This window comes from Talpa europaea, assembly GCF_964194135.1.
Source record: "Talpa europaea genome assembly, chromosome: 12".
Taxonomy (NCBI): Eukaryota; Metazoa; Chordata; class Mammalia; order Eulipotyphla; family Talpidae; genus Talpa; species Talpa europaea.
Window position 1 is genome coordinate 33,608,634 of NC_140079.1, and position 22,057 is coordinate 33,630,690.

Genomic DNA, 22,057 nt, shown 5'->3' on the forward strand with positions numbered 1-22,057 from the left:
GAGCACAAGTTTTTAGATTTAGTAAACCCTAACTTATTAAGTAATGTTTATCTCATAGATTGGGCTTTTGGTGTTATATCACCAAGTTCAAGGTCACATAGATTTTTCTCCCTTATTTCTTTCTAGAAATTTTATACTCTTGCACTTTACATTTAGGTTTAGGATCCATCTTGAGTTAATTTTTGTGAAAGGTATACCTTTTGTGAAAGGTATCTGGGCTCATTTTTGCACGATTGTTGAATTGTTCACTATTTTTGAAAAGACCACCCTTTCTTCATTAAATTGCTTTTGTACCTTTTTAAAAGATCATTGACTGTATTTCTGTGGGTTATACTCTGGACTCTCTAGTCTGGTCCATTGATTCATATGCCTACATGTTTACTAATATCATGCTATCTAGATTACTATAGCTTTATAGTAGGTTGTGAAAATTAGTTAAAGTGAGTCTTGCAACTTTGTTCTTCAGTATTGCAATTGCTATTCAAGGCCCTTTTTTCTTTCCATATGAAGTTTAGAATTAGCTTGTCAATAGCTTGCTGGCAATACTGTCATTTTATTTTCTATAGTCCTGTCTCAGGAAAGTAGGAAAAATTTTCCAAATATGGAAATATATTAAATAGGCATTTAGTTATAATTGGTGAACTTTATTATTAGTAATTGCTGTAAATTAAAATTCAATTTCTTGTAACAGTGATAGGATGAATACATTCTATTTTTATATCAAACAAATAAATGCTACATTCTCATGGTTAAGGTTTCCATAACCTGGCAACCCCTGCAAAAGTTTCTTGCAAACACAAATTTTCTTTTTTAAAAAGAAAGCACATTTACCTCAATCTGTGTTTATGTTAAATATTTTTAATATTTTTGAGGTACCTACTTTATAACTCTCCTCCACTTATCTTTATTTTCATGATATAAATGTTATGTGTTTTGCATTCTCAAAGCACTTGTTAAATATTCTTCATGGAACTTGCAAGTTTTATATTTGGGAGATACAAACTTAACAGCAAAATCACACAAATGTGTAATTGCACACTGCAATGAAACTGGCTGGATAAAGATGAGTAAATAATGAGAGGAAAAATGTGTAAAAATGAACAGTTTGAATAAGCAGGTATAAATCACGAAGTGCAATGCAAGACACATCACTTTTTCACATATTTAAAATAAAAACCATTAACGCAAAACATGAAATCTTCAAATCTTGCCCTTGCTGCTAGCTTGCAATGCCCTTCTGCCCAGCTCTCTCCAACCTGTTCCTTCCTGGCAGGAAAACTGGCGAAAAAAGGTACTTTGGTGGGAAAGTTTCGAGAGGTACAAACTTAACCTCTGTGAGCTTCTAACTTTCTTCGGTGGTAATAAGAGGAACTAGATGAGCAAGGCATTACTATCATGCAAAGTTCGTAATAAATATACATTAATCCCGCGCAGGACAATCCAAGAAGGATGGCAAATCCTTGATGATCACTGAAGCAGAGCTGGCGCCGTCAGGAAACTCACCAGCGAGGCCCGGATTTGCGCATGCGCGTCTGGAGAAGAGAAGCTTTCCTCCCCGAAGTCGGAAGTCCGGGTTTGTTTATTCAGTTACGGCCGTCGTAAACTGAAGCTTCGCGACGCCGTCGTAGCTTTACGACCACAACAACTATGGCGGCTGCCAGTGGTAGATTTGAAAGTGCGAGGAGTATCGAAGAACGTAAAGAACAGACTCGGATTGCCAGGGCGGAGGTGCTAAGCCAGGTACCTCCGTTTTTGGACTTTTGGAGCTTTTTAGAATTGCGGGAGCGGAGGATTCCTGGGAGGTTGGCCCCTGGCTGTCCTCCCTTCCGCCCCCGCCCTTCACCACCTCAGTACCTCACCTCACCTGGGTTGTCCGCACAGTTTGGTATCGCCCGTCTTCCAGATACTCGGGCTTGCTGCTCATTCTCTTTCGAGGAAGTCTTGTTTCTTTCTTCTGAGTTATCGTTTAAAAATCCAACCTTGATCTTTCTGTTGCTTGATCTGAGCATTTCGATGGACCCCGACGCTAATGACTGACCAAACGTATTCCACAGCCTCGGTCTTGGTTTCTTTTGTGTCTGAAACGAAGGTTTCACACACGTAGAGTTCATGAAAGTAGTCTGTGTCTGTCTGTTTCATTCTCCTGTCTTACTATTGGTGTAGATTCCAGGCTTATTGTGAACCACTACTGATCCAAAACAAGGGATGTCACAGAGACACAGAAAATTTAACCTCTCGAAAACGGTTAAGAAACACTGTATTTCTCCTTAAGATTGGGATAGGAGGTAATTTACAAGGAATGCTGGAAGTAAATGTGTTGAATTATCTGACAAGATGAAAGAAGCATGGCAGTAAAGGGAAAAGCTTTAGTTGGAGAGAAACATAGGGTACAAGTAAGGTAATATATTTTATTTGTTTTTAACCTGGAAGAGCTTTAAACGAGTTTAAATGCAAATGAGGAGCCAGTGGAGGAGAGAGGGAAAAGGAATGACTACAACCAGATTTTAAAGGAGCAAGAATGGGTGATTAGGCTTGGACAGAAGAAAGACTGACATTCTTTTCTAATTACAGCCCAAGTAACATAGATGTTTTAATAGGTGTTCTTTGTCCTTGTCTTTTTGGTACTTCAGGCATAGGTTACTTTGGTACTTTGGATAGGTTAGGCTTTGTAAGCTGTGATAAATTTTACAGTAGAAGTATGCATCGAGTTTAAGAAGGGCCAAACCTTTGGAGTTTGGGGACAAAATGAAAGGAACAACCTCCTGGGGACAACTCACTTTATTTTGCTGTTGTTGAAGGATTAATAAAAATAGCAACAATATGATCATTTCACTTCAGTTCACTGGAGATTGGTAATGTGATGTGAAGTTGAATAAAGGAAATCTGATTCATAATATAATCAGGAAGCTGTGAAGGGAAGGATCTCATACATCTGCCCCCATTGCAGCTTACAAGAAGCCTGGGTGCATTACAACAAGCCTCCTTGCCCAGCAATTCACCACTTACAGTTAATGAGAAACTCTACAACCTTGAGCTCTCAGTGAACTTTCATTCAAAAATCACCCTTTCTAGTGTCCTCCTAAAACCTATTAAAAGCTAACTTTCCCTTTGCTTCCACAAACTTGCTTATGGTTCACCATAGTTTGCTCAGGTTATACTTTCCCTGCTATTTCTGAATAAATTCAAGTTGACTAGCTAGGGATCCTATTATTTCATTTCAAGGTTGACAACCACTGGTAATGTGAAAGGAGAAGGTTTATTTATCCTTTCTTTGTCTGATCCTTTTGCATACATGACTGTCACTTTCCTGAGGTCATTCCTGTTTCAGGATCTCTTGCAACAAGCACTATTTTTACTCCAGAAAATTGCATGCCTGCACTTACTGCCAGTTTGAAGGACAAGTGCTCCCAGAGGATTTACTACAGGGTTTTTATTTTTTATTGTTTTAAATCTTTCCTATAATTTAAGAAAAGCAAATTCCTGACAAGGGACACAATATTGATTTGTGAGACTTATATGACAGTGGGAGAAGTTTTTGTTTTACTTCTATGTGAAGAGCATCTGGATCAGTTTTCAGTTTTTCATTTTTCATTGTTTTAGGCCAAAGCCAAATTTGAAAAGGAAGAAAGGCGTAAAGAACTTAAACGACTTCGGGGTGAGGATACATGGATGCTACCTGATGTGAATGAGCGTATTGAACAGTTCTCACAGGTGAATACTAACAGGTCTACTTGATGTAAACAGAAACTTAAAAAATTCAAAAACTTAAAAAAATTTCAATTCCTGTTTTCCTTAATTTTAATTTTGCTATCTTGTTATATTTTATATGATCTAAAATCTATAAATTCTTTTGCAGCCATGGATAGACACATACATGTATGGTTGTATACATCCTTTTGTGTATATATGTATTCATTATATTTGTCTGTCAAATTAATCCATAAATAAGGCTAAAGTTTCCCTCATATTTTTCTGATAAGTTCTCTCAGCTATATGATTTATTAGTAGTGCATATATTATAAAGGCTTGCTAAGGTTCCTTAAAAGATTTTATTTAGTTATATTCCTGGCTCATTATATGAAAGATTTAGTTTTGGAACATAGTTCTTTTTCCTTCTCCAAAACCTTCCTGTTAATGTTAGATAAAACTAAATTTCTTACCTCTTCAAAAATGAATATTTATAGGAACATTCTGTGAAGAAAAAGAAGAAAAAGGACAAACATTCAAAAAAGGCAAAGAAAGAGAAGAAAAAGAAGAGCAAAAAACAGAAGTATGAAAAAAGCAATGAGTCAAGTGATAGTTCATCAGTAAGTATGTACTAAAACTAACCAAAGCAGCTACTTGAGAAAAGTGTATACATAGAACTTATGTTTGGGAACTCAAATACATGAGAACTTAAAAAATATTACTAATTAGAATTTGAAAATGCCTGGGTGATATCTGTTTGTATATGTGCTGCCGAAGCGAGCACTGGGTGATATCTGTTTGGAGATGTTCAGGAAATATTGGAAATACTAGTTACAGAGAACGATAAGATATGTTTTGGGAATCATTGCTTATTGCAGCCATAGAATGGATGGGAAACTGAAAAGACAGCACCAACACTGAGAAACCTGCAGGAAATAAAGGAAGTTAAGTAGAAATGGCTGGAAAAGTAAGAGTAGCAGGAAAAAGCAGTACTGTGAAAGTAAAGGAAAAGAGTTGAAGACATTTGAGAGTCTTTTACCCCTGTTTATTTTGTAATAGAAATAATGTTTTAAGTTTTTAAAATAGGATATATTTATTTATCATTTGGCCTAAAGGAAGAGAATGCTAGGTTGGTTCTGGTTCTGGCCAGTTCTGGAATGAGAGGATTTGTGGAGGTGAGGGGACACAGGCCAAACCCTTCATGTTTGTTCTCTGAAGGAAAGAGGCACACTGTTCTTAGACTGATGAGTTCAGATGTTTAGGTTCAGTTGGTCTCCTCGGTATGTTCTTCAGAAGGTTATGCTCTATATTGAATCACTGTATTTCAAAGTCTGGCCCTTTTGTAGTTTGACAAACTAAAATTTTGGTTAGGATACTCTGAGACGATATTGACTCATGAAAGTCTTATATGAGAATGCAGTATATTAATTGATAATCAAAAATACAACTGGATAGATTTGTAGAACAATTAGCATATTTTGTAATGGTAGGGATATTTAAGCTTTGCAGAAAGAATTTTTTTGGCTTGTGACTCAGGGAAAAGGGACTTAGAAAATCTTAAAATGAAAAGAAGATAGAAGCACTGTGTCCACAGTTACGGGTTTAGGTGACTGACCCACTGAGAATCTGATAAAAGTAAGTGATCCTTTCTCCTAAAGTATTTATAAAACTCCTGGAGTTTATGCAGGGATCACAAATTAAGATTCCTTGTCCTGTGGGGATAGATCTGCCAGATAATTAAACATTTGTATCATTTGATTAAAGGCATTTGCTTCCTCTTATGAGAGACACATTGTGCTTTCTTTTTCTTTGTTCATACAAAGTTTTTTTGTTGCAACAAACAGTACATATGCACCTTTGTACATACCCAGTAAGATGTATAACATACACCTTACTGAGGGTAGTCCGCATGCATGCTGGATGTCCTCATCACAATGAAGTGGACGGAAAACTGAAAGAGAAGCTAGCCCTCATGGAGAATGGAAGAAAGACAGGATGACTAGAGAGTTAGGGTTTTTTGGTGGGCTTTCGAAGGAAATGTTTGGGTTAGCAAGGTCCCAGGGGAATGGTAAGCACTGCTCCAGAGTAGGGACACCTTCTCTTCTGAGCTAGGAGGGAATTTGTAAAGGCATATGCAGATATAGATAGACAAGGAGGAGAATTGGGGAGGAGAGGAGGAGATTATTGATGGTGTTTCTGTTCTCTCTTTCCTTGTGAAGGTGATATAAAATCATCACCAAGACCGAATGAAAGAATGAATGAATAAAATCTGTTCTCCATTGAGAAATAACAGCAGTTGAGATGCCAGAGCACAATGTGTTTATTCCATGTGGATTATATCTTTTATTAGACATTTGTGTTTTTTTTTTTTTTTAAAGCTTTATTTATACAAGCACTGGGGTACAGGCCAGAGGCATAGGAGGGTAAGAGAATTCACCAGGGCAGGGAACAGAACAGGCAGAAGGACCATAATACACTGCTGAGGGGAGCAGCAGGCGAGACAGGAGAGGTCTGCCGCGCCACGTGGGAATCTCCCTGGACGGCGGGAATTGAACCGGTGCTGCAAAGACTGCGGACAGCTTCATAGCGCTGCGTTCAACCCACTGTGCCACCAGGGATGCCCCGTTTGTGTTTTCTAGATAGGCAATTTTCAGGACTTTTGTGGAAGGAAAAGAGTACAGACTTCATTTAGGAAGCCTGCTTTTTCCCCATGGTCTCAGAATTTCTTTGCTGTGCATTAGCAGGTGTTTTGTACTACATGATTTCTAGGATCTTTCCTATACTTAAGTTGGCTACCTCCAAAGAATAGATTTTAGAGCCAGACAGATCTTGATTTCTATTTTGGCTCTCCCACTTGTTACTGGTTACTTAATTTGGGGGAGTTCTTATTTGTAAAACCAAAATACTGTTTTTTGTAGGGTTGTTTTTTGGAATCAACGTGTTAGCATTTGTGCAAGTACTTCTTACATACTTCATAGAAGAGCTGGTGGATTTGTTGAAAACAGATCCAAAGTCTGGCTTAATGCTGATAAGCACATTGGGGATGTTGACTGACTGCTGCTTGGTTGATTTAACAATGAACATAGTAAGCCAGGTGCTTTCCCAGCTGAATTGTTAACTGGGATCTCTGTATTTTTACAGGCAGGAAAATCTCAAAATTTGAAACCTAGTGGCAAACTTATTTGTTTGGGTAGTGTTTCTCTTGTTCTTTTTAAGCAAAGATGTGAGTAGTGCTTGACAATGGTGGAAACTGCAGCTTTGCTGATGTGAGTCCTCTCCCTACCATTTCTAATCTTTGTTTTTTGCTTTCCCTTGTCTTGATAATAAATTACAAAGAACATGGAAATAATTTGGTTGGTACTTGTGGACTTCTGCACAAGTAGTGAGTTTGTATGTCCTTTCTTTTAAATTAGGGGGCATAGAGTTAAGAATTTTCTTTAGGAAACTTAAATTTCTGTTACTTAAAGACAGCACAGAATTTTTTATTGAAAGTGTGCAAATTTGAGAATTTCATTTTTATGCTAAATATTCTTAGAGCTCTGAAGATGAGTGGGTTGAGGCTGTTCCATCCCAGACACCTAGCAAGGAAAAGGCCTGGAAATTAAAAGATGAAAAGTCAAAGAAAGAAGACGACCAAATTTTTCAGGTAAGCCATCTAATTTTAAACAAAGGTATGTGAACATATTAAAGGAGATGAATATTAACGCGGAAGATGATTGTAATTTCTTCAGGAGTAAAGTTAGACTTTGAAAACAAAATACATTTATGAATATTTTTGGCAGGAAGTATTTGTACTTCACTGAGTCTTTAGATTCTTGTGAGAAAGAAAATGCTCATCTCTATTCTGGTCCCTTTGAGGATTCCTTATCTCTGTTGCTGGGAAAGTGGCACTTTCCCTGTAAGTACTTGAAACCTTGTGCTGTGACCTCTTTCTGACTTGTTACAGAGAGTAGAATACAATCACAGTTTTTCTTTCCTTCCATCTTATGCCATAATTTTCATAGCAGTGCCTACGGTAAAATGTTTACAAATTTTGGTTTATAGTTCATATTCCTGAGGAACAATATGGTTTATTTACTGCTAACCAGAGTGAGGAAAGAAAGGTGAAAAGAATTTAATATTTGAGTGCCTTTTGTGTCAGGCACTGGGCTGAGTGTCTTCAATTTGTTTCTCCTTTTCTCTGTAAAGTAATTGTGAGAGAGTGGGTTTTTATCCCATTTTCCAGGGAAAAAAACTAAAGCTCACTGAGACTAAGATACTTGCTTCAACTTATATAGTCCTGTAGGATTTGGTCCAGTTTTGAATTCTTTCTCTTATTACTGTTTGTGCTTTTCTAATCACTCTAGATCAAAATGACTTTTTTTAAAATTTTAACAGAGGGATGAGTGGATGACTGTTGATTTTATGTCTGTTAAAACTGTGTCCTCATCATCACTCAAAGCTGAAAAGGAAACTATAATGAAGATAGAGCAAGAGAAAGCCCAAGCACTTGAACAGGTAACAGAATATTTAAAATACTTTAACTTTTTAGTTTGTGTTTAATAAAAAAAAAATGCCTTATATGAAAAATATTCTTTTATCTTTTATGGTATTTAATAAATTTAGTGAGAACAACTGTGATGGGAAATATAAGTTCTTTTAAAATAAGTTTCTTGCAGAAAGTCAGTTAAATGTGTACTAGGTTCATAAATTTACATAAATAGTTTATTGAACATTGAATTTGTAGCTTGGATTCATAAGGATTTAGGGCTTGAATTTGTGTGATCTGAAAATCTTCAAAGTGAAAACTTATTTTAAAGTATGCTTGAGTTATTAGTGCGTGGCAGCCTGAAGGGCTTGGCAGAAGTGATCACCAGTTTTATCTGGAGAATCACATGTCAGGTTAGACATCACAGGCTTCCTAGAAACGAATTCTGTGGTATATAAGCTTATAATCTAAAAATCACAAATAAGTAAAAACCTAAGGATATTCCATGCATGAAAGTCATTGAAACAATGAACAGTGGAATCAGACTCACAAACCCTTATCTCTTACAGGGTATTTATTAAGTTTGTACAGTAACAATAGGTATAGAAAATATGAATAAGGAATAATTGATTTTGATTTTACCTATTTCCAATATATGTACTGAAATTGTACCCTGCTGTTTGTGGACATAAACATTAAAACTACCTTCACTTTCCTCAGAAACTGTATTACTTTTAACTTACCAGTTTTCCAGTTTTGCTTTGCTTTCCAGTTTTGCTTTCTGTCTTTACTTACAAATTCTTAAATAAACTTTTCTGATTTAGTTAAGTCAGCATCTGTTGGCTCTGCTCATTTGCTTATGTAATTTTTGTCTTTCACATCTGAATCATCTTCATTCCATTTGTTACTGCTGTAGTAATTAGCTGCTTGTCTTACTTTTGACTTCTCTGGCTCATTTATCTCAGTTGTACTGGAGCTGAGTTACTGGTGTGGTAAACTGATCATGGCTCCTGGAACATGCAGTTCAGACCTCATTTACTCTTGCCTGGGCAATAAAATGGCTTCTCAGTTTGTTGTTTAGCATCCACAGTGTCAGGTTAATTTTTAAGAGTATAGCTTTGGTCATGATATTGAGCTATAGGAGGTCTTCTGTGATTCAAGTTAAGGAGAATGCTTCCTTCATTTCTGGTGTTTTCTTGTTGGTGGAGGAGGCTACGTTAGTTGGTATTTCCCACCACCCCTTTTTTCCCATCCTGACCTGAAGATATGGAGTCTGTAGGAAAACTTGGAAAGAATAAACTAAGCCTCATTGGCTGAGCTGCTGCCTTTCCTGTTGGTCACACTGGCTGCCTGCTGAGACCTTCTGGGGAGGCAGGTGAGGGGGTTGATCCAGTGCTTTCCACACATGGGAACATCTGCCTCATTGTAGAATTTGCTTGGGAGGCCGCTGGTTTTTACTCAAGAAAAATTCTCTTTTAATGTTGGCTTCATACTATCATATAGATAGTATATTTGTTCTTTATCTCCTATGCTTTTGTTTTATTTCTTAGTTTGTTCAGAGCCTGACTGAAAAGAAAGGTGCTATGCATATTGTTTTCTTTTAAAGATCCCAAAGCTGCCTCTAAATAGAGTCCAAACTCTTTAGGTTGAACTCTTTCTCACAGGTAATTTGTATTTCAACTGCTACTTGAATCACTTTTCTTTGTATTTCTCGGAAGATTCCTCTCTCTGAAGTTTTGTTCGTCTGGTTTTTTCTGTGAGAATTTTCTTATATCTCTGTATCTTATTTATCTACCAACTTGACATATTTTAAGAAATTCTTCCTGTTTCCCTTTACTGGAATGATTCTTTTTTTCCTTTGTGTTCCCATAACACTATTTGGTCCTTTACTATATAGTACTGGTAGGTTTCTGTGGGTTGCTGTAATTTAATAGTCTTATCCTGATTCCCTTATGAGATATAAACTTTTTGATAAACTGCTTTTTTTTTTTTTTTTAAACGGGACTTTTTTTTTTTTATATAGAGGCATGTTTTTCATTTATTTATTTATTTGTTTGTTTGTTGATACATGCACTGGGTACAGTCAGAAGCGCGGGAGGGTGAGAGAATTCACCAGAGCCAGAGCGGGGAGCAGAGCAGGCAGAAGGACCGAAGTACACTGCTGAGGGGAGCAGCGGGCGGCAGGAGAGGTCTGCGCGCCATGTGGGACCCTCCTCTGGCGGCCGGGGAGCACCCGGGGATCGAACCGGCGCCGCAGAGGCTGCGGGCAGCTTCGCAACCCAGCGCTCAACTGCTGCGCCACCGGGGAGGCCCGATAAACTGCTTTCTTTGCATTTGTATCTTTAGTAGCAGCTAGTATAGAACTCTGCATATAGTAGGTGCTTTTTAATTTTTTGTGTAGTTGAAATGGAAGATTTATCATTCTTTTCCTCATGAATTTACTTTGCTGCTCTGTAATCCCTGGCTTTAGATCTGAAGAGTGATAGCCTGTAGTAATTTTTGTTTTCCTTAGACAAGGATTCATCATGTTGTGTGCACAAGTAAATCATCTAGTGTGTGAGACTAGCCAATTATCACACATCTGCACATCAATTTAAGTGTGCTGTTCTCTGCACATTGTCATATTCCTAACGCACGACAAATAATAGGTTTATTTTGAGAAAGAAATGGCCTTTGCCTTAATACCAGAAGTTAATTTGTGGAATGGGAATGGAGATAAAGTGTCTAAAGTGAAAGGCTCTTCACTCTTGCTTTCCCATGAAGCATTCGATTAATATCACCTCTTGATGCAGAGAATAACATTTCTTTGGTGTTCTAGCCTAGTGCTTTTCAAAATGTAGGTCCTAAATTAATTTATGTAATCAACACTTCGAAGTAATACAGATATATTTTGTTTCCTAAAATCTTAGTTGTGGGTATGACAAAACATACTATCTCTGTAGCTCAAGGTCACAAAAAAGTTTGGAAATGATCCTCAGGCCGTGTCTGTGTCGCCTCAGCTCCTTAAGCCCAAATTGCATATGCTGTAGACCTATATGACCTAGCTCTCCACCCTGTGCAGGGAAGTACACACTAGTGTTTTAACTTTCCTTTAAAACTGGGAGATGGCTCCAGTTGGTGAGAATGGTTCTGTCTGCACTGTAATACTCATGCAGTTGAACTTGGGACTGTTACTTTCTGCTTGCCCACAGAGTCCTGTAGACCTGTGACTTACTCTTTTGCATTTCTGTTCTGTTTCTGGTCCACAGAGATGCTTATCTAGTCTTGAACTTAAGTATGTTTTATATTTTGTACATTTTTTCTGTTTGTGCTGAGCATTGAGTTTGTGATGAGTGAAAACTGAGTATACCATCTTGATAGGAGAGCTAAACATGTTTTGGCGATTGATTTATGTTGATATATTTTATTTCTATTTTGTTTCTTCTAATCACCATATAGTCCTTCATCGATTTCTGTGCTGCATTGTAAATACCCGTTCTTCTTGGACGTTTACATTGTTTGCTGTTTTTCACTATTATAAGCAGTGCTACTACAACATTCCTTATGTGTATTTTCTCATTCAAGTGTGTGCAGATTTCTCCATGTCTAGCATGTTTAGAACTTAGAGTATGCATTTATCTTTTTCTCACAAATACTTGCAAAGAGATTATAACAATTTGTTACGTTACAATGTATGTTTCTTAACCGTACTTAATTCTGTATTGTCAGACTTTAAACATTTTGTTATGCTAATTAATAGGTGAGAAATGATACTTTGTTGTTTTTATAAGCATCATTTCATAGCTATGGGAAATGTTTTCATGTTTTTGAGAATGTAGATTTCTTATAATCTGCTTGTTAATGTTTTTTTGATTATTTTTCTTCAGGGGTTGTCTTTTTCTTACTGATTTGTAGTAGTTCTTATATAGGCATCTGTTAATATATTTTCAGATAGTATCTCATAGTTTGTCAGCCTGTAGTTAGTTGTCCTCGGTTTGTAATTTCATACTTTTTTTTTATCCTGTTGTGTATCAGATGTGTATTTGAGTGTCTAGATTATACCACTGGAAGTAATTTCTTGATTATAGATACTTTGAGATTTTATAGTAGACAAGGAAAATTAGAGAAACTTTAGGGCATAAGCTGCTCTAAGAAATCAAGTGCTTATAGTTTTGCTTATTTCTCTAAGTTAACTTTTAACTTAAATTTTGTGATCTGAAGATTTTGTACAGTTTTGTCCACTCATGGATATAGCTTAAAAGTTTTCTTTTAAAAAATTTAGCTGAAAGTTTTATTTTCAGTGGTATGGTTGGGTCATATTGCTGGAAACAATGACTCTTTCCATTCTTCACCTTACTGCATTTTCTCACCCCTTGAGGTCAAGTCAGGTACATGTGGTATGTAGTTCTGTAATACCCATTACCTTCATTGCCGTTAGCTGTATTGATATTGCTTAATTCTCTTTTCCCTTTCTCTGGGTCATCATTGTTTTGATGGCAAGGACTTTTACAGTCCCAGTGGCAGGGACTTTAGTCCTTCAGTGTGAGAGGAGTTGTGTGTGGCTTTAACACTCTGTGCTTCTGTTTTTCAAAGTACCTGGTAGTTACTTGTTTGCTCACTATTTGATAAGCTAGCAAAGACTGAGTTAGGCATTGACTGTTGTATCTTATACATCAAGGGTAGTTCTGATTCATGGTAGGCATTTAATGAAAACATTGAATAAATTTTAATTGATTCACTACAATTTGATATTGTATCATCCTGGCTGTTATTCCCTATAAGTTGTAGAAGAGCGTGTCTTAAGAGTTTAAATACTTATCCAGTATTATAGCTCTTAACTGAGTCTCAGATTTATGATTAGTATATTGTATGGTGGTATTTATTTGAATTATGACCTTTGAAAATGTTTTGTTGTAGTCTAGACTGCTGGAAAGAGAATTGAATCCTTTCTGGAAGGACGGCGGGACAGGTCTTCCACCAGAAGACTGCAGTGAGTCATCAGTTACTAAAGGTAGCTCCGTATTTTGGTTGTAGCCACACAGGCATTTCTTATCTTTTTTTTTTTTAATTTTATATATTTTTTACATCATTTTTCATTTTTGTACGATGTATGCATTTTCATCCTGGTTATAGTCCCCGTAAAACCAGAGACATAATGCAGGGGGTGAGAAGGGGTAGGATCAAAACAAAGGTGGTGGGAATTTTATGGGGCATTTCTTATCTTTTAGTATTCCTAACCTGAGTGTGTTGGTAGATTTGCAAGATGTATTGTGAATTTAAAAAATGCATAATAATGTTGGTCATATTTTGAGATGTATTAAATCTAAATTTTATCAGTGGTTATTTAAATATTTCTGCTGTATGCTATAATTTTAGTCAAGTCCAGAGTTATATGTGTTTCTTTCTACATTTGAGAAATAACTCTGAGCTTGATTATCTGATGTGAAATTTGTATGGTTTCATAATATGAGCATCTCTGGATTATTACTAAATGTTCAGTTTACATATGACAGAGCATTGATAAAATGTTTGCAGTCTCTGAAGGCTTCTTTAAATAATTAGTACTTGGAAAGATTATTTTCATCGTGGTATATTTGGGAGCACATTGACTCCCAAACTTCATGTTTTAATATTTAAGTTTCTGTCTTGAATGGATTAATACAAAGTGTGATTTCATGAAGTTGTAATATGTCAACAATATGGATGGAGCCAGAGGGGATTATACTAAGTGAAATAAGTCAGAAGGAGAAAGACAAATACTGGGTGGTATCATTTATTTTTATTTTTTTAATTTAAATTTTATTTTTTATATTCCCCATACAATTACAGCCCCCTTATTTTGACCCCAAGCCCTCCTTTCCCGCCCCCCAGCCCCCATAGAGAGTTTCTGGTTCATAGTTGTTTGTCAATTTTGATATTTTCTTTCTTATAGTTATTCTTTTTCCTGGTCCCTTATTTAAGTTTTATAGATTCCTGCTATGAGTGAGACCATCCGGTATTTTCCTTTTCCTTTCTGGCTTATTTAGCTGAGCATGATCCCTTCCAGCTAATCCATGTTGCTGCAAATTGCATGTGTTTATCTTTTTTGAATGCTGAGTAATAATATTCCATTGTGTATATGTACCACATCTTCTTGATCCAGTCATCTATTTGTGGGCATTTGGGTTGTTTCCAAAGCTTAGCTATTGTAAACAGTGCTGCTATAAACATAGGGGTGCAGGTGCTCTTTGGAATTGATGTTTCTGTGTCCTTTGGGTAAATACCTAGGAGTGGAATTGCTGGATCATATGGAAGCTCTATGTTTAGTAGGTCCAGAAATCTCCACACAGCTCTCCATAGTGGTTGGACCAGTTTGCACTCCCACCAACAGTGCAAGAGTTCCTCCTTCTCCACAACCTCACCAACATTTGTTGTTGCTAGTTTTTTTAATATGTGCCATTCTCACTGGTGTGAGATGGTATCTTATTGTAGTTTTGACTTGCATTTCCCTGATTACAAGTGATGTTGAACATTTTTTCATATGCTTGTTGGCCATTTGCATTTCCTCTTCAGAGAAGTTTCTTTTTAGCTCTTCTGCCCATTTTTTGACTGGATTATTTTCTTTGTTTTTGTTGAGTCTCATCAGCTCTTTGTAGATTTTTGTGATCAGTCCTTTATCATTAGTGTTGTGTGCAAAAATGTTCTCCCAGTCAGTGGGGTTTCTCTTTGTTTTTGTTATTGTCTCTTTTGCTGTGCAGAAGCTCTTTAATTTGATGTAGTCCCAGCTGTTGATCTTTGCCTTCACTATCACTGCTTTGGGTGATGTGTCTGTAAAGATGCCTTTGATGTGCATATCATGTAGTGTTTTGCTTATATTTCTTTCTATGTATTTTATGGTTTCAGGTCTTATGTCTAGTTCTTCAATCCATTTTGAGTTGGTTTTTGTGCATGTTATTAGGTAGTAGTCAAGCTTCATTCTTTTGCGTGTAGTGACCCAGTTTTCCCAGCACCATTTATTCAACAAACTTTCTTTGCTCCAATGCATAGACTTTGCTCCTTTGTCAAAGATTAGTTGACCATAAATCTGTGGGTTTATTTCTGGATTTTCTATTCGATTCCATTGGTTGTGTGTCTGTTCTTGTTCCAATACCATGCAGTTTTGATGATTATGGCTTTGTAGTAGAGTTTGAAGTCTGGGAGTGTGATGCCTCCATTCCTTTCTTTTTTTTTCAGGAGAGCTTTGGCTGTTCGGGGTTTTTTGTGATTCCATATGAATTTCATTGATAATTGTTCTATTTCTTTGAAGAATGACATTGAAATATTTATTGGAATACCATTGAATCTGTATATTGCTTTTGGTAGGATGGCCACTTTAATAATGTTTATTCTCCAATCCATGAGCAGGGGATGTCTTTCCATTTCTTTGTGTCTTCTTCTATTTCTTTTAACAGTGTTTTATAGTTTTCTTTGTATAGGTCCTTTACCTCTTTTGTTAGATTTTTTCCCAAGTATTTGATTTTTTTTGTTTCGATAATAAAAGGGATGGTTTTTTTAATTTCTTCTACAGATTTATTGTTTGTTTATAGGAAGGTTACTGATTTTTGCATGTTGATTTTTTTTTAAATAATAAATTTTATTTTTATATTCCCCCATACAATTTCAAACCCCCCATTCTGACCCCAGTCCCTCCCCTCCCAGCCCCCACACCCCAAAAAGTGTCTCTGGTTCATAGTTTTTTATTGATTTTGATTTTCACTTTCTTATAGTTATTCATTTTCCTGGTCCCTTATTTAAGTTTTCTAGATTCCTGCTATGAGTGAGACCATCCGGTATTTTTCTTTTTCTTTTTGGCTTATTTTGCTGAGCATGATCCCTTCCAGCGCCATCCATGTTGCTGCAAATTGCATGTGTTTATCTTTTTTGAATGCTGAGTAATATTCCATGGTATATATGTACCACATCTTCTTGATCCAGTCATCTATTTTTGGGCATTTGGGCTGTTTCCAAAGCTTAGCTATTGTAAATAGTGCTGCTATAAACATAGGGGTGCAGGTGCTCTTTGGAATTGATGTTTCTGTGTCCTTTGGGTAAATACTTAGGAGTGGAATTGCTGGATCATATGGAAGCTCTATGTTTAGTAGGTCAGAAATCTCCACACAGCTCTCCATAGTGGCTGGACCAGTTTGCACTCCCACCAACAGTGTAGAAGAGTTCCTTTTTCTCCACAACCTCGCCAACATTTGCTGTTGCTAGTTTTTTAATATGTGCCATTCTCACTGGTGTAAGATGGTATCTCATGGTAGTTTTGGTTTGCATTTCCCTGATTACAAGTGATGTTGAACATTTTTTCATATGTCTGTTGGCCATTTGTATTTCCTCTTCAGAGAAGTTTCTTTTTAGCTCTTCTGCCCATTTTTTGACTGGATTATTTTCTTTGTTGGGCTGAGTCTCATCAGCTCTTTGTAGATTTTTGTGATCAGTCCTTTAATATTGGTGTTGTGTGCAAAAATGTTCTCCCAGTTGGTGGGGTTTCTCTTTGTTTTTGTTATTGTCTCTTTTGCTGTGCAGAAGCTCTTTAATTTGATGTAGTCCCAGCTGTTTATCTTTGCCTTCACTATCACTGCTTTGGGTGATGTGTCTGTAAAGATGTCTTTGATATGCAAATCACGTAGTGTTTTGCCTATATTTCCTTCTATGTATTTTATGGTTTCAGGTCTTATGTCTATTTCTTTAATACATTTTGAGTTGATTTTTGTGTATGGTGTGAGGTAGTAGTCAAGCTTCATTCTTTTGCATGTAGCAACCCAGTTTTCCCAGCACCATTTATTCAACAAACTTTCTTTGCTCCAATGCATAGTCTTTGCTCCTTTGTCAAAGATTAGTTGACCATAAATCTGTGGGTTTATTTCTGGATTTTCTATTCGATTCCATTGGTCTGTATGTCTGTTCTTGTTCCAATACCATGCATGCATGTTGATTTTGTATCTTGCCACTTTACTGAACTGATTGATTAGTTGAATTATTTTTTCTGTGGAGTTTTTGGGGTTCTCTATGTATATTATCATATCATCTGCAAATAGTGATAGTTTGACTCTTCTTTTCCTATTTGGATTCCTTGTATGTCTTTCTTGTCTTATTGCTCTTGCTAGGACTTCTAGTATTATATTGAAGAGCAGTGGTGAGAGTGGACATCCTTGTCTTGTTCCAGATCTTAATGGAAATGCTTTCAGCTTTTCAACCATTGAGAATGATACTGGCTCTTGACTTGTCATATATGGCCTTTATGATGTTGAGGTATGTTCCTTGTATCCCGAGAATTTCAAGGGCTTTGATCATGAATGGGTGTTGCACTTTGTCGAAAGCTTTCTCGGCATCTGTTGATATTATCATATGGTTTTTATATTTCTTTTTGTTGATGTGTTGGATAGCTTTGATTGATTTTCGGATGTTGAACCATCCTTGTGCACTGGAATGAATCCTACTTGGTCGTGGTGAATTATCTTATGGATACATTGTTGGATTCTGATAACTAAAATTTTATTGAGGATTTTTGCATCAGTGTTCATTAGGGAGATTGGCCTGTAGTTTTCTTTTTTTGTGTTGTCCTTGTTCGGTTTTGGCATTAGTGTAATGTTGGCTTCATAGAACGTGTTTGGTATTATCCCTTCCTTCTCAATTTTTTGGAAGAGTTTGTGAAGGATAGGCACTAATTCGTTTCTGAACGTTTGGTAAATCCATCAGGTCCTGGGCTTTTGTTTTTGGGGAGGTTTTTGATTACCATTTCAATTTCGCTGCTTGTAATTGGTCTGTTTAGGTGTTCTGTTTCTTCTTTATTTAGCTTTGGGTGATTGTAGAGTTGTAGGAATTTGTCCATCTCTTCTAGATTGTTGAACTTGTTTCCATATAACAGTTCTTAGTAGTTTCTGATTATTCTTTTGATTTCTGCTGTGTCCGTTGTGATTTCTCCACTTCCATTTATGATCCTGTTTAATGTGCTTTCTCCCTTTTTTCCTTTGTGAGCCTGGCTAGGGGTTTATCTATTTTATTTATTTTTTCAAAGAACCAGCTCTTATTTTCATTGATCTTTTTGATTGTTTTTTGTTTAGTTTCAATTTCATTTATTTCTGCTTTGGTTTTTATTATTTATTTTCTTCTACTGGTTTTGGTTTTTTTTTTGTTCTTTTTCTAGATCTTTGAGCTTCGAGATTAGGTTTTTTTCTTTGAGTTCTTTCTTGTTTCTTAATGTGAGCCTCTATTGCTATATATTTTCCTCTCATTACTGTTTTTGCTACATCCCATACATTTAGGAAATTGGTGTCTCCTTGTCATTCAATTCAAAGAATTTTTTAATTTCTTCTTTGATCTCCTCATTAGTCCAGTGGTCTTCCAGTTGTGTGGTTTTCAATCTCCATGAGTCAGGAGAATTCTTGCCTTCTTTTTATGGTTTATTTCTAGTTTGATGCCTTCATGGTCAGAAAAGATGGTTGGTATGATTTTAATCTTGATGTATCTTTTGATATTTGTCTTGTGTCCCAGTATGTGATCTATCCATTTTTTTTTTTTTTAAAGATTTATTTATTTATTTATACATGCACTGGGTACAGTCAGAAGCGTGGGAGGGTGAGAGAATTCACCAGAGCCAGAGCGGGGAGCAGAGCAGGCAGAAGGACCGAAGTTCACTGCTGAGGGGAGCAGCGGGCGGCAGGAGAGGTCTGCGCGCCATGTGGGACCCTCCTCTGGTGGCCGGGGAGCAGCTGGGGATCGAACAAGCGCTGCAGAGGCTGCGGGCAGCTTCGCAACCCAGCGCTCAACCGCTGCGCCACCGTGGAGGCCCTATCTATCCATTTTTGATAGTGGTGTGCTGAAGTCTCCCACTACGTATATGTTTTCTCTGATGTCTGTTTTCCAAGATGATAATAGTTGTTTGATATATTTTGGTGCTCCTTCGTTTGGTGAATATATGTTAATGAGTGTTATTTCTTCTTGAAGTATTGTCCCCTTGATCATAATGTAGTGACCATTGGGATCTCTTTTTACCTTTTTGAGTTTGAAATCTGTTTTATCTAATATTAAGTATAGCTGTTCCTGCTTTCTTTTTTTGTCCATTTGCTTGTAGGATTGTTTTCCACACTTTAACTCTGAGTCTAATTTTATCTTTAGTAGCTAAATGTGTTTCCTGGAGACAGCAAAAGGTAGGGTTTTGTTTCTTGATCCAGCTTGCGACTCTGTGTCTTTTTATTGAAGAGTTTAGTCCATTTACATTTAGAGTTAATATTGATATGGTAGCATCTGTATTTGCCATTGTGTTTGTCTTTCCTTTGATTTTATTTTTTCTTTTAATAACTTTTTTTTTTGAGGGGCCTTCTTTCATTGTTATTCGTCCCTCTCAGGTTCTGGCTTTAGGATTCCTTGTAGTATTTTTTGGAGTGGCGGTTTAGTCATAATGAAATTCCAGAGTTTTTGTTTGTCTGGGAAGGTCCTTATTCTTTCTTCATAGAGGAAGGAGAGCTTTGGGGGATAGAGTATTCTTGGTTGGCATCTGTTTTCTTGGAGTCTGTTGACTATGTTCCTCCACTCTCTCCTCGCCTGTAGTGTTTCTTCGGAGAAGTCTGATTTCAGTCTGATTGGTTTTCTTTTGAATGTTATCTGTTTCTTCCCTCTTGTCAGCTTCATTATTTCATTATTTTTTCCTTGTCTTGGATTCTTGGGAGCTTTACTATTATGTGTCTTGCTGTATTTTCCCTTTCGTCATGGAAGTTTGGTGTTCTTCTTGCTTCTTGTGTATCAATTTTCAGCTCCTTCTTCACGTTTGGGAAGTTCTCTTCAATTATTTCCTTGAATATTTTCTCTGTTCCTACAGCCTCTCCTTCTGGGATTCCTATAACTCTTATATTTCCTTTTCTCATGGAGTCAGATAGTTCCCGAAGTCTTTCTTTGGTCTTTTTCCTTTGTACTTCTCTTTCCTTTTCTGTTTTGGTTCTTTTTATTTCTGTGTCTTCAAGAGTATTTATTTGTTCTTCCATTTCATCTATTCTGCTTTCATTGCTTTTCCCAGATTTCTTTAGCGCCTCCATTAATTCTTTGACCTCTTGCATTTCTTTTACTTCCCTCTTTAGGGACTCAATTTCATTCTTCTGATCATTGATTATTTTTTTTCCTTTTTGACTTCTGTCAGTTTTTTAATCATGGCAATTTTATATTCTCTTTCTGGAAGGCTCAGAAGTTCTTCCAAGTTACTGTTTTTGCAATCTGTTGGGTGGTTTTCTTCTTGTGGTGTCCCTTTTTCTGAGGAGTTGGTGGGTTGCATGTAGTTTTTCTACTCCCTAATACCTGTTTTCTAATTTGCTGTATCTTGGGACACTGTGTTGCTGGTACTTGCCGACATCTTTTTGGTGTGCTCTTTGTGTGGTTTGGGAACCTGCGGTCTAAACTAGTCAAATACTGTTATGCCAGAAGTCTAGTGAGGCAGGTGGTACTTTGAGTATGTTAATTGTCGCTGTCACAGAATATTTCCTCCTTCTGTTTTTAATTACAAAGGTGTGTCTTGAAGTCCCACAAACTTCCCTGGAGGTGGGGCAACTGGATTGCACTCTGGGTTCCAAATCACTGTATCCCTCTCTGGTTTCCAACTCCCTGCCAGGCGGGAACAGGCTTGTGGGGGCCTTCAGCTCACCTCTGACTGCACAGGAAACTTTTTCCCTCTGGTTCCACAGGGAGCCTTCTGCCAGTTTCAAGCAGTCTTTATTGAAGAAGGTCCCTGTTCTAAAGTGTCAAATCAGAGATGCACTCTCCTGCCCGCCCAGTCTGCCCAGGTAGTGGGTGCCTGCTTCCCTCTGGGCTTGGACTGCTGGCCAGAAGGGGCCTGGTGTGGGCGAACTTCCCAGGCCACCTCTGGCTCCTCTGGGAGCCTTCTGCCAGTTTCAAGCAGTCTTTACTGAAGAAAGGTCCCTGTTCTAAAATGGCGATGTGGGGACACACTCCCCTGCGGGCCAGGTCTTCCCCGGTGGTGGATGCCCGCTCCCCTATGGGCTAGGACTGCTGGCCAGAAGGGGTCTGGCGTGGGCGAACTTCCCAGCTCACCTCTGGCTCCTCTGGGCGCCTTTTGTCAGTTTCAAACAGTCTTTACTGAAGAATGGTCCCTGTTCTAAAATGGGGTAGTATCATTTATATGTGGACTATAGAGAAACAAAATAAAGGGTCAAATAAAGGCAACCAATAACAAAAAATAACAAACCCTAAGAATCTGAATGTAGAATTGAGGCTACCAGAAGTGTAGGGAAAGAGGGAAAGCATGGTGGGGAGGGAGCACATTGGGCTTTAGTAGAGAACTTTCAGTGCCTTGGTGGTGGGTGTGGTGTGGTAACATTCACCTGAAGGTGTGAGCTTATACTTTTAAATTATTTACAATGCTGTAAACCAGTTATCTCAATTAAAAAACATCAACAAAACCCAAACAAACAAAAACGTAACGAGTAGTGTGTAAAATTTCATGAAAATAATGTGTGAACATTAAAGATATATTTTGTCTTCAGAAATTCCTGCTTAGCAGCATTCATAAAATTTGTATTGACCTTTGGATAGTGCTACTATTTTCCAGCAGATGGAGACAAAATATTTCTGTCACATAATCATACTTGATACCATAATAAAAAAAATACTTATATGCCAGTTAAGTGTTGTATTGACAACTCAGTGAAAATTTTAAGTTACAATTAACCCAGTGTACAGACAGTATTATTTTAAAATTTGATATGCTCATCTTAATGATTCATTAGTAGTATGTTTTCTTTCTTTTTGTATGTAGTTTATTTTTATCTTGGGTCTTTTGTTAAAAGTCCAGTGAATTTTATGTAGAGTTGTCCTCATAGCCATTTTATAGGTTCCTTCATATCAGTAGTTTTTCTTAGCAATTTTACTAAAGTTTTTAGTGACTGTACTATTTTA

At 37.1% G+C, this 22,057-nt stretch overlaps 1 protein-coding gene across 1 annotated transcript in view; it reads left to right on the top strand.

The window, feature by feature from the left end:
* Nucleotides 1–1,645: 1,645 nt before the first annotated feature.
* The window catches only part of CWF19L2 (CWF19 like cell cycle control factor 2), a 122,178-nt gene continuing 101,766 nt past the window's right edge, over nucleotides 1,646–22,057 (top strand). The window contains exons 1-6 of the mRNA XM_084249679.1: nucleotides 1,646–1,740; nucleotides 3,601–3,711; nucleotides 4,185–4,307; nucleotides 7,223–7,333; nucleotides 8,065–8,184; nucleotides 13,052–13,145. Of these exons, the coding sequence (XP_084105805.1) occupies nucleotides 1,648–1,740; nucleotides 3,601–3,711; nucleotides 4,185–4,307; nucleotides 7,223–7,333; nucleotides 8,065–8,184; nucleotides 13,052–13,145 (652 nt within the window). The 5' untranslated portion in view covers nucleotides 1,646–1,647. The remainder of the gene's footprint in view (nucleotides 1,741–3,600; nucleotides 3,712–4,184; nucleotides 4,308–7,222; nucleotides 7,334–8,064; nucleotides 8,185–13,051; nucleotides 13,146–22,057) is intronic.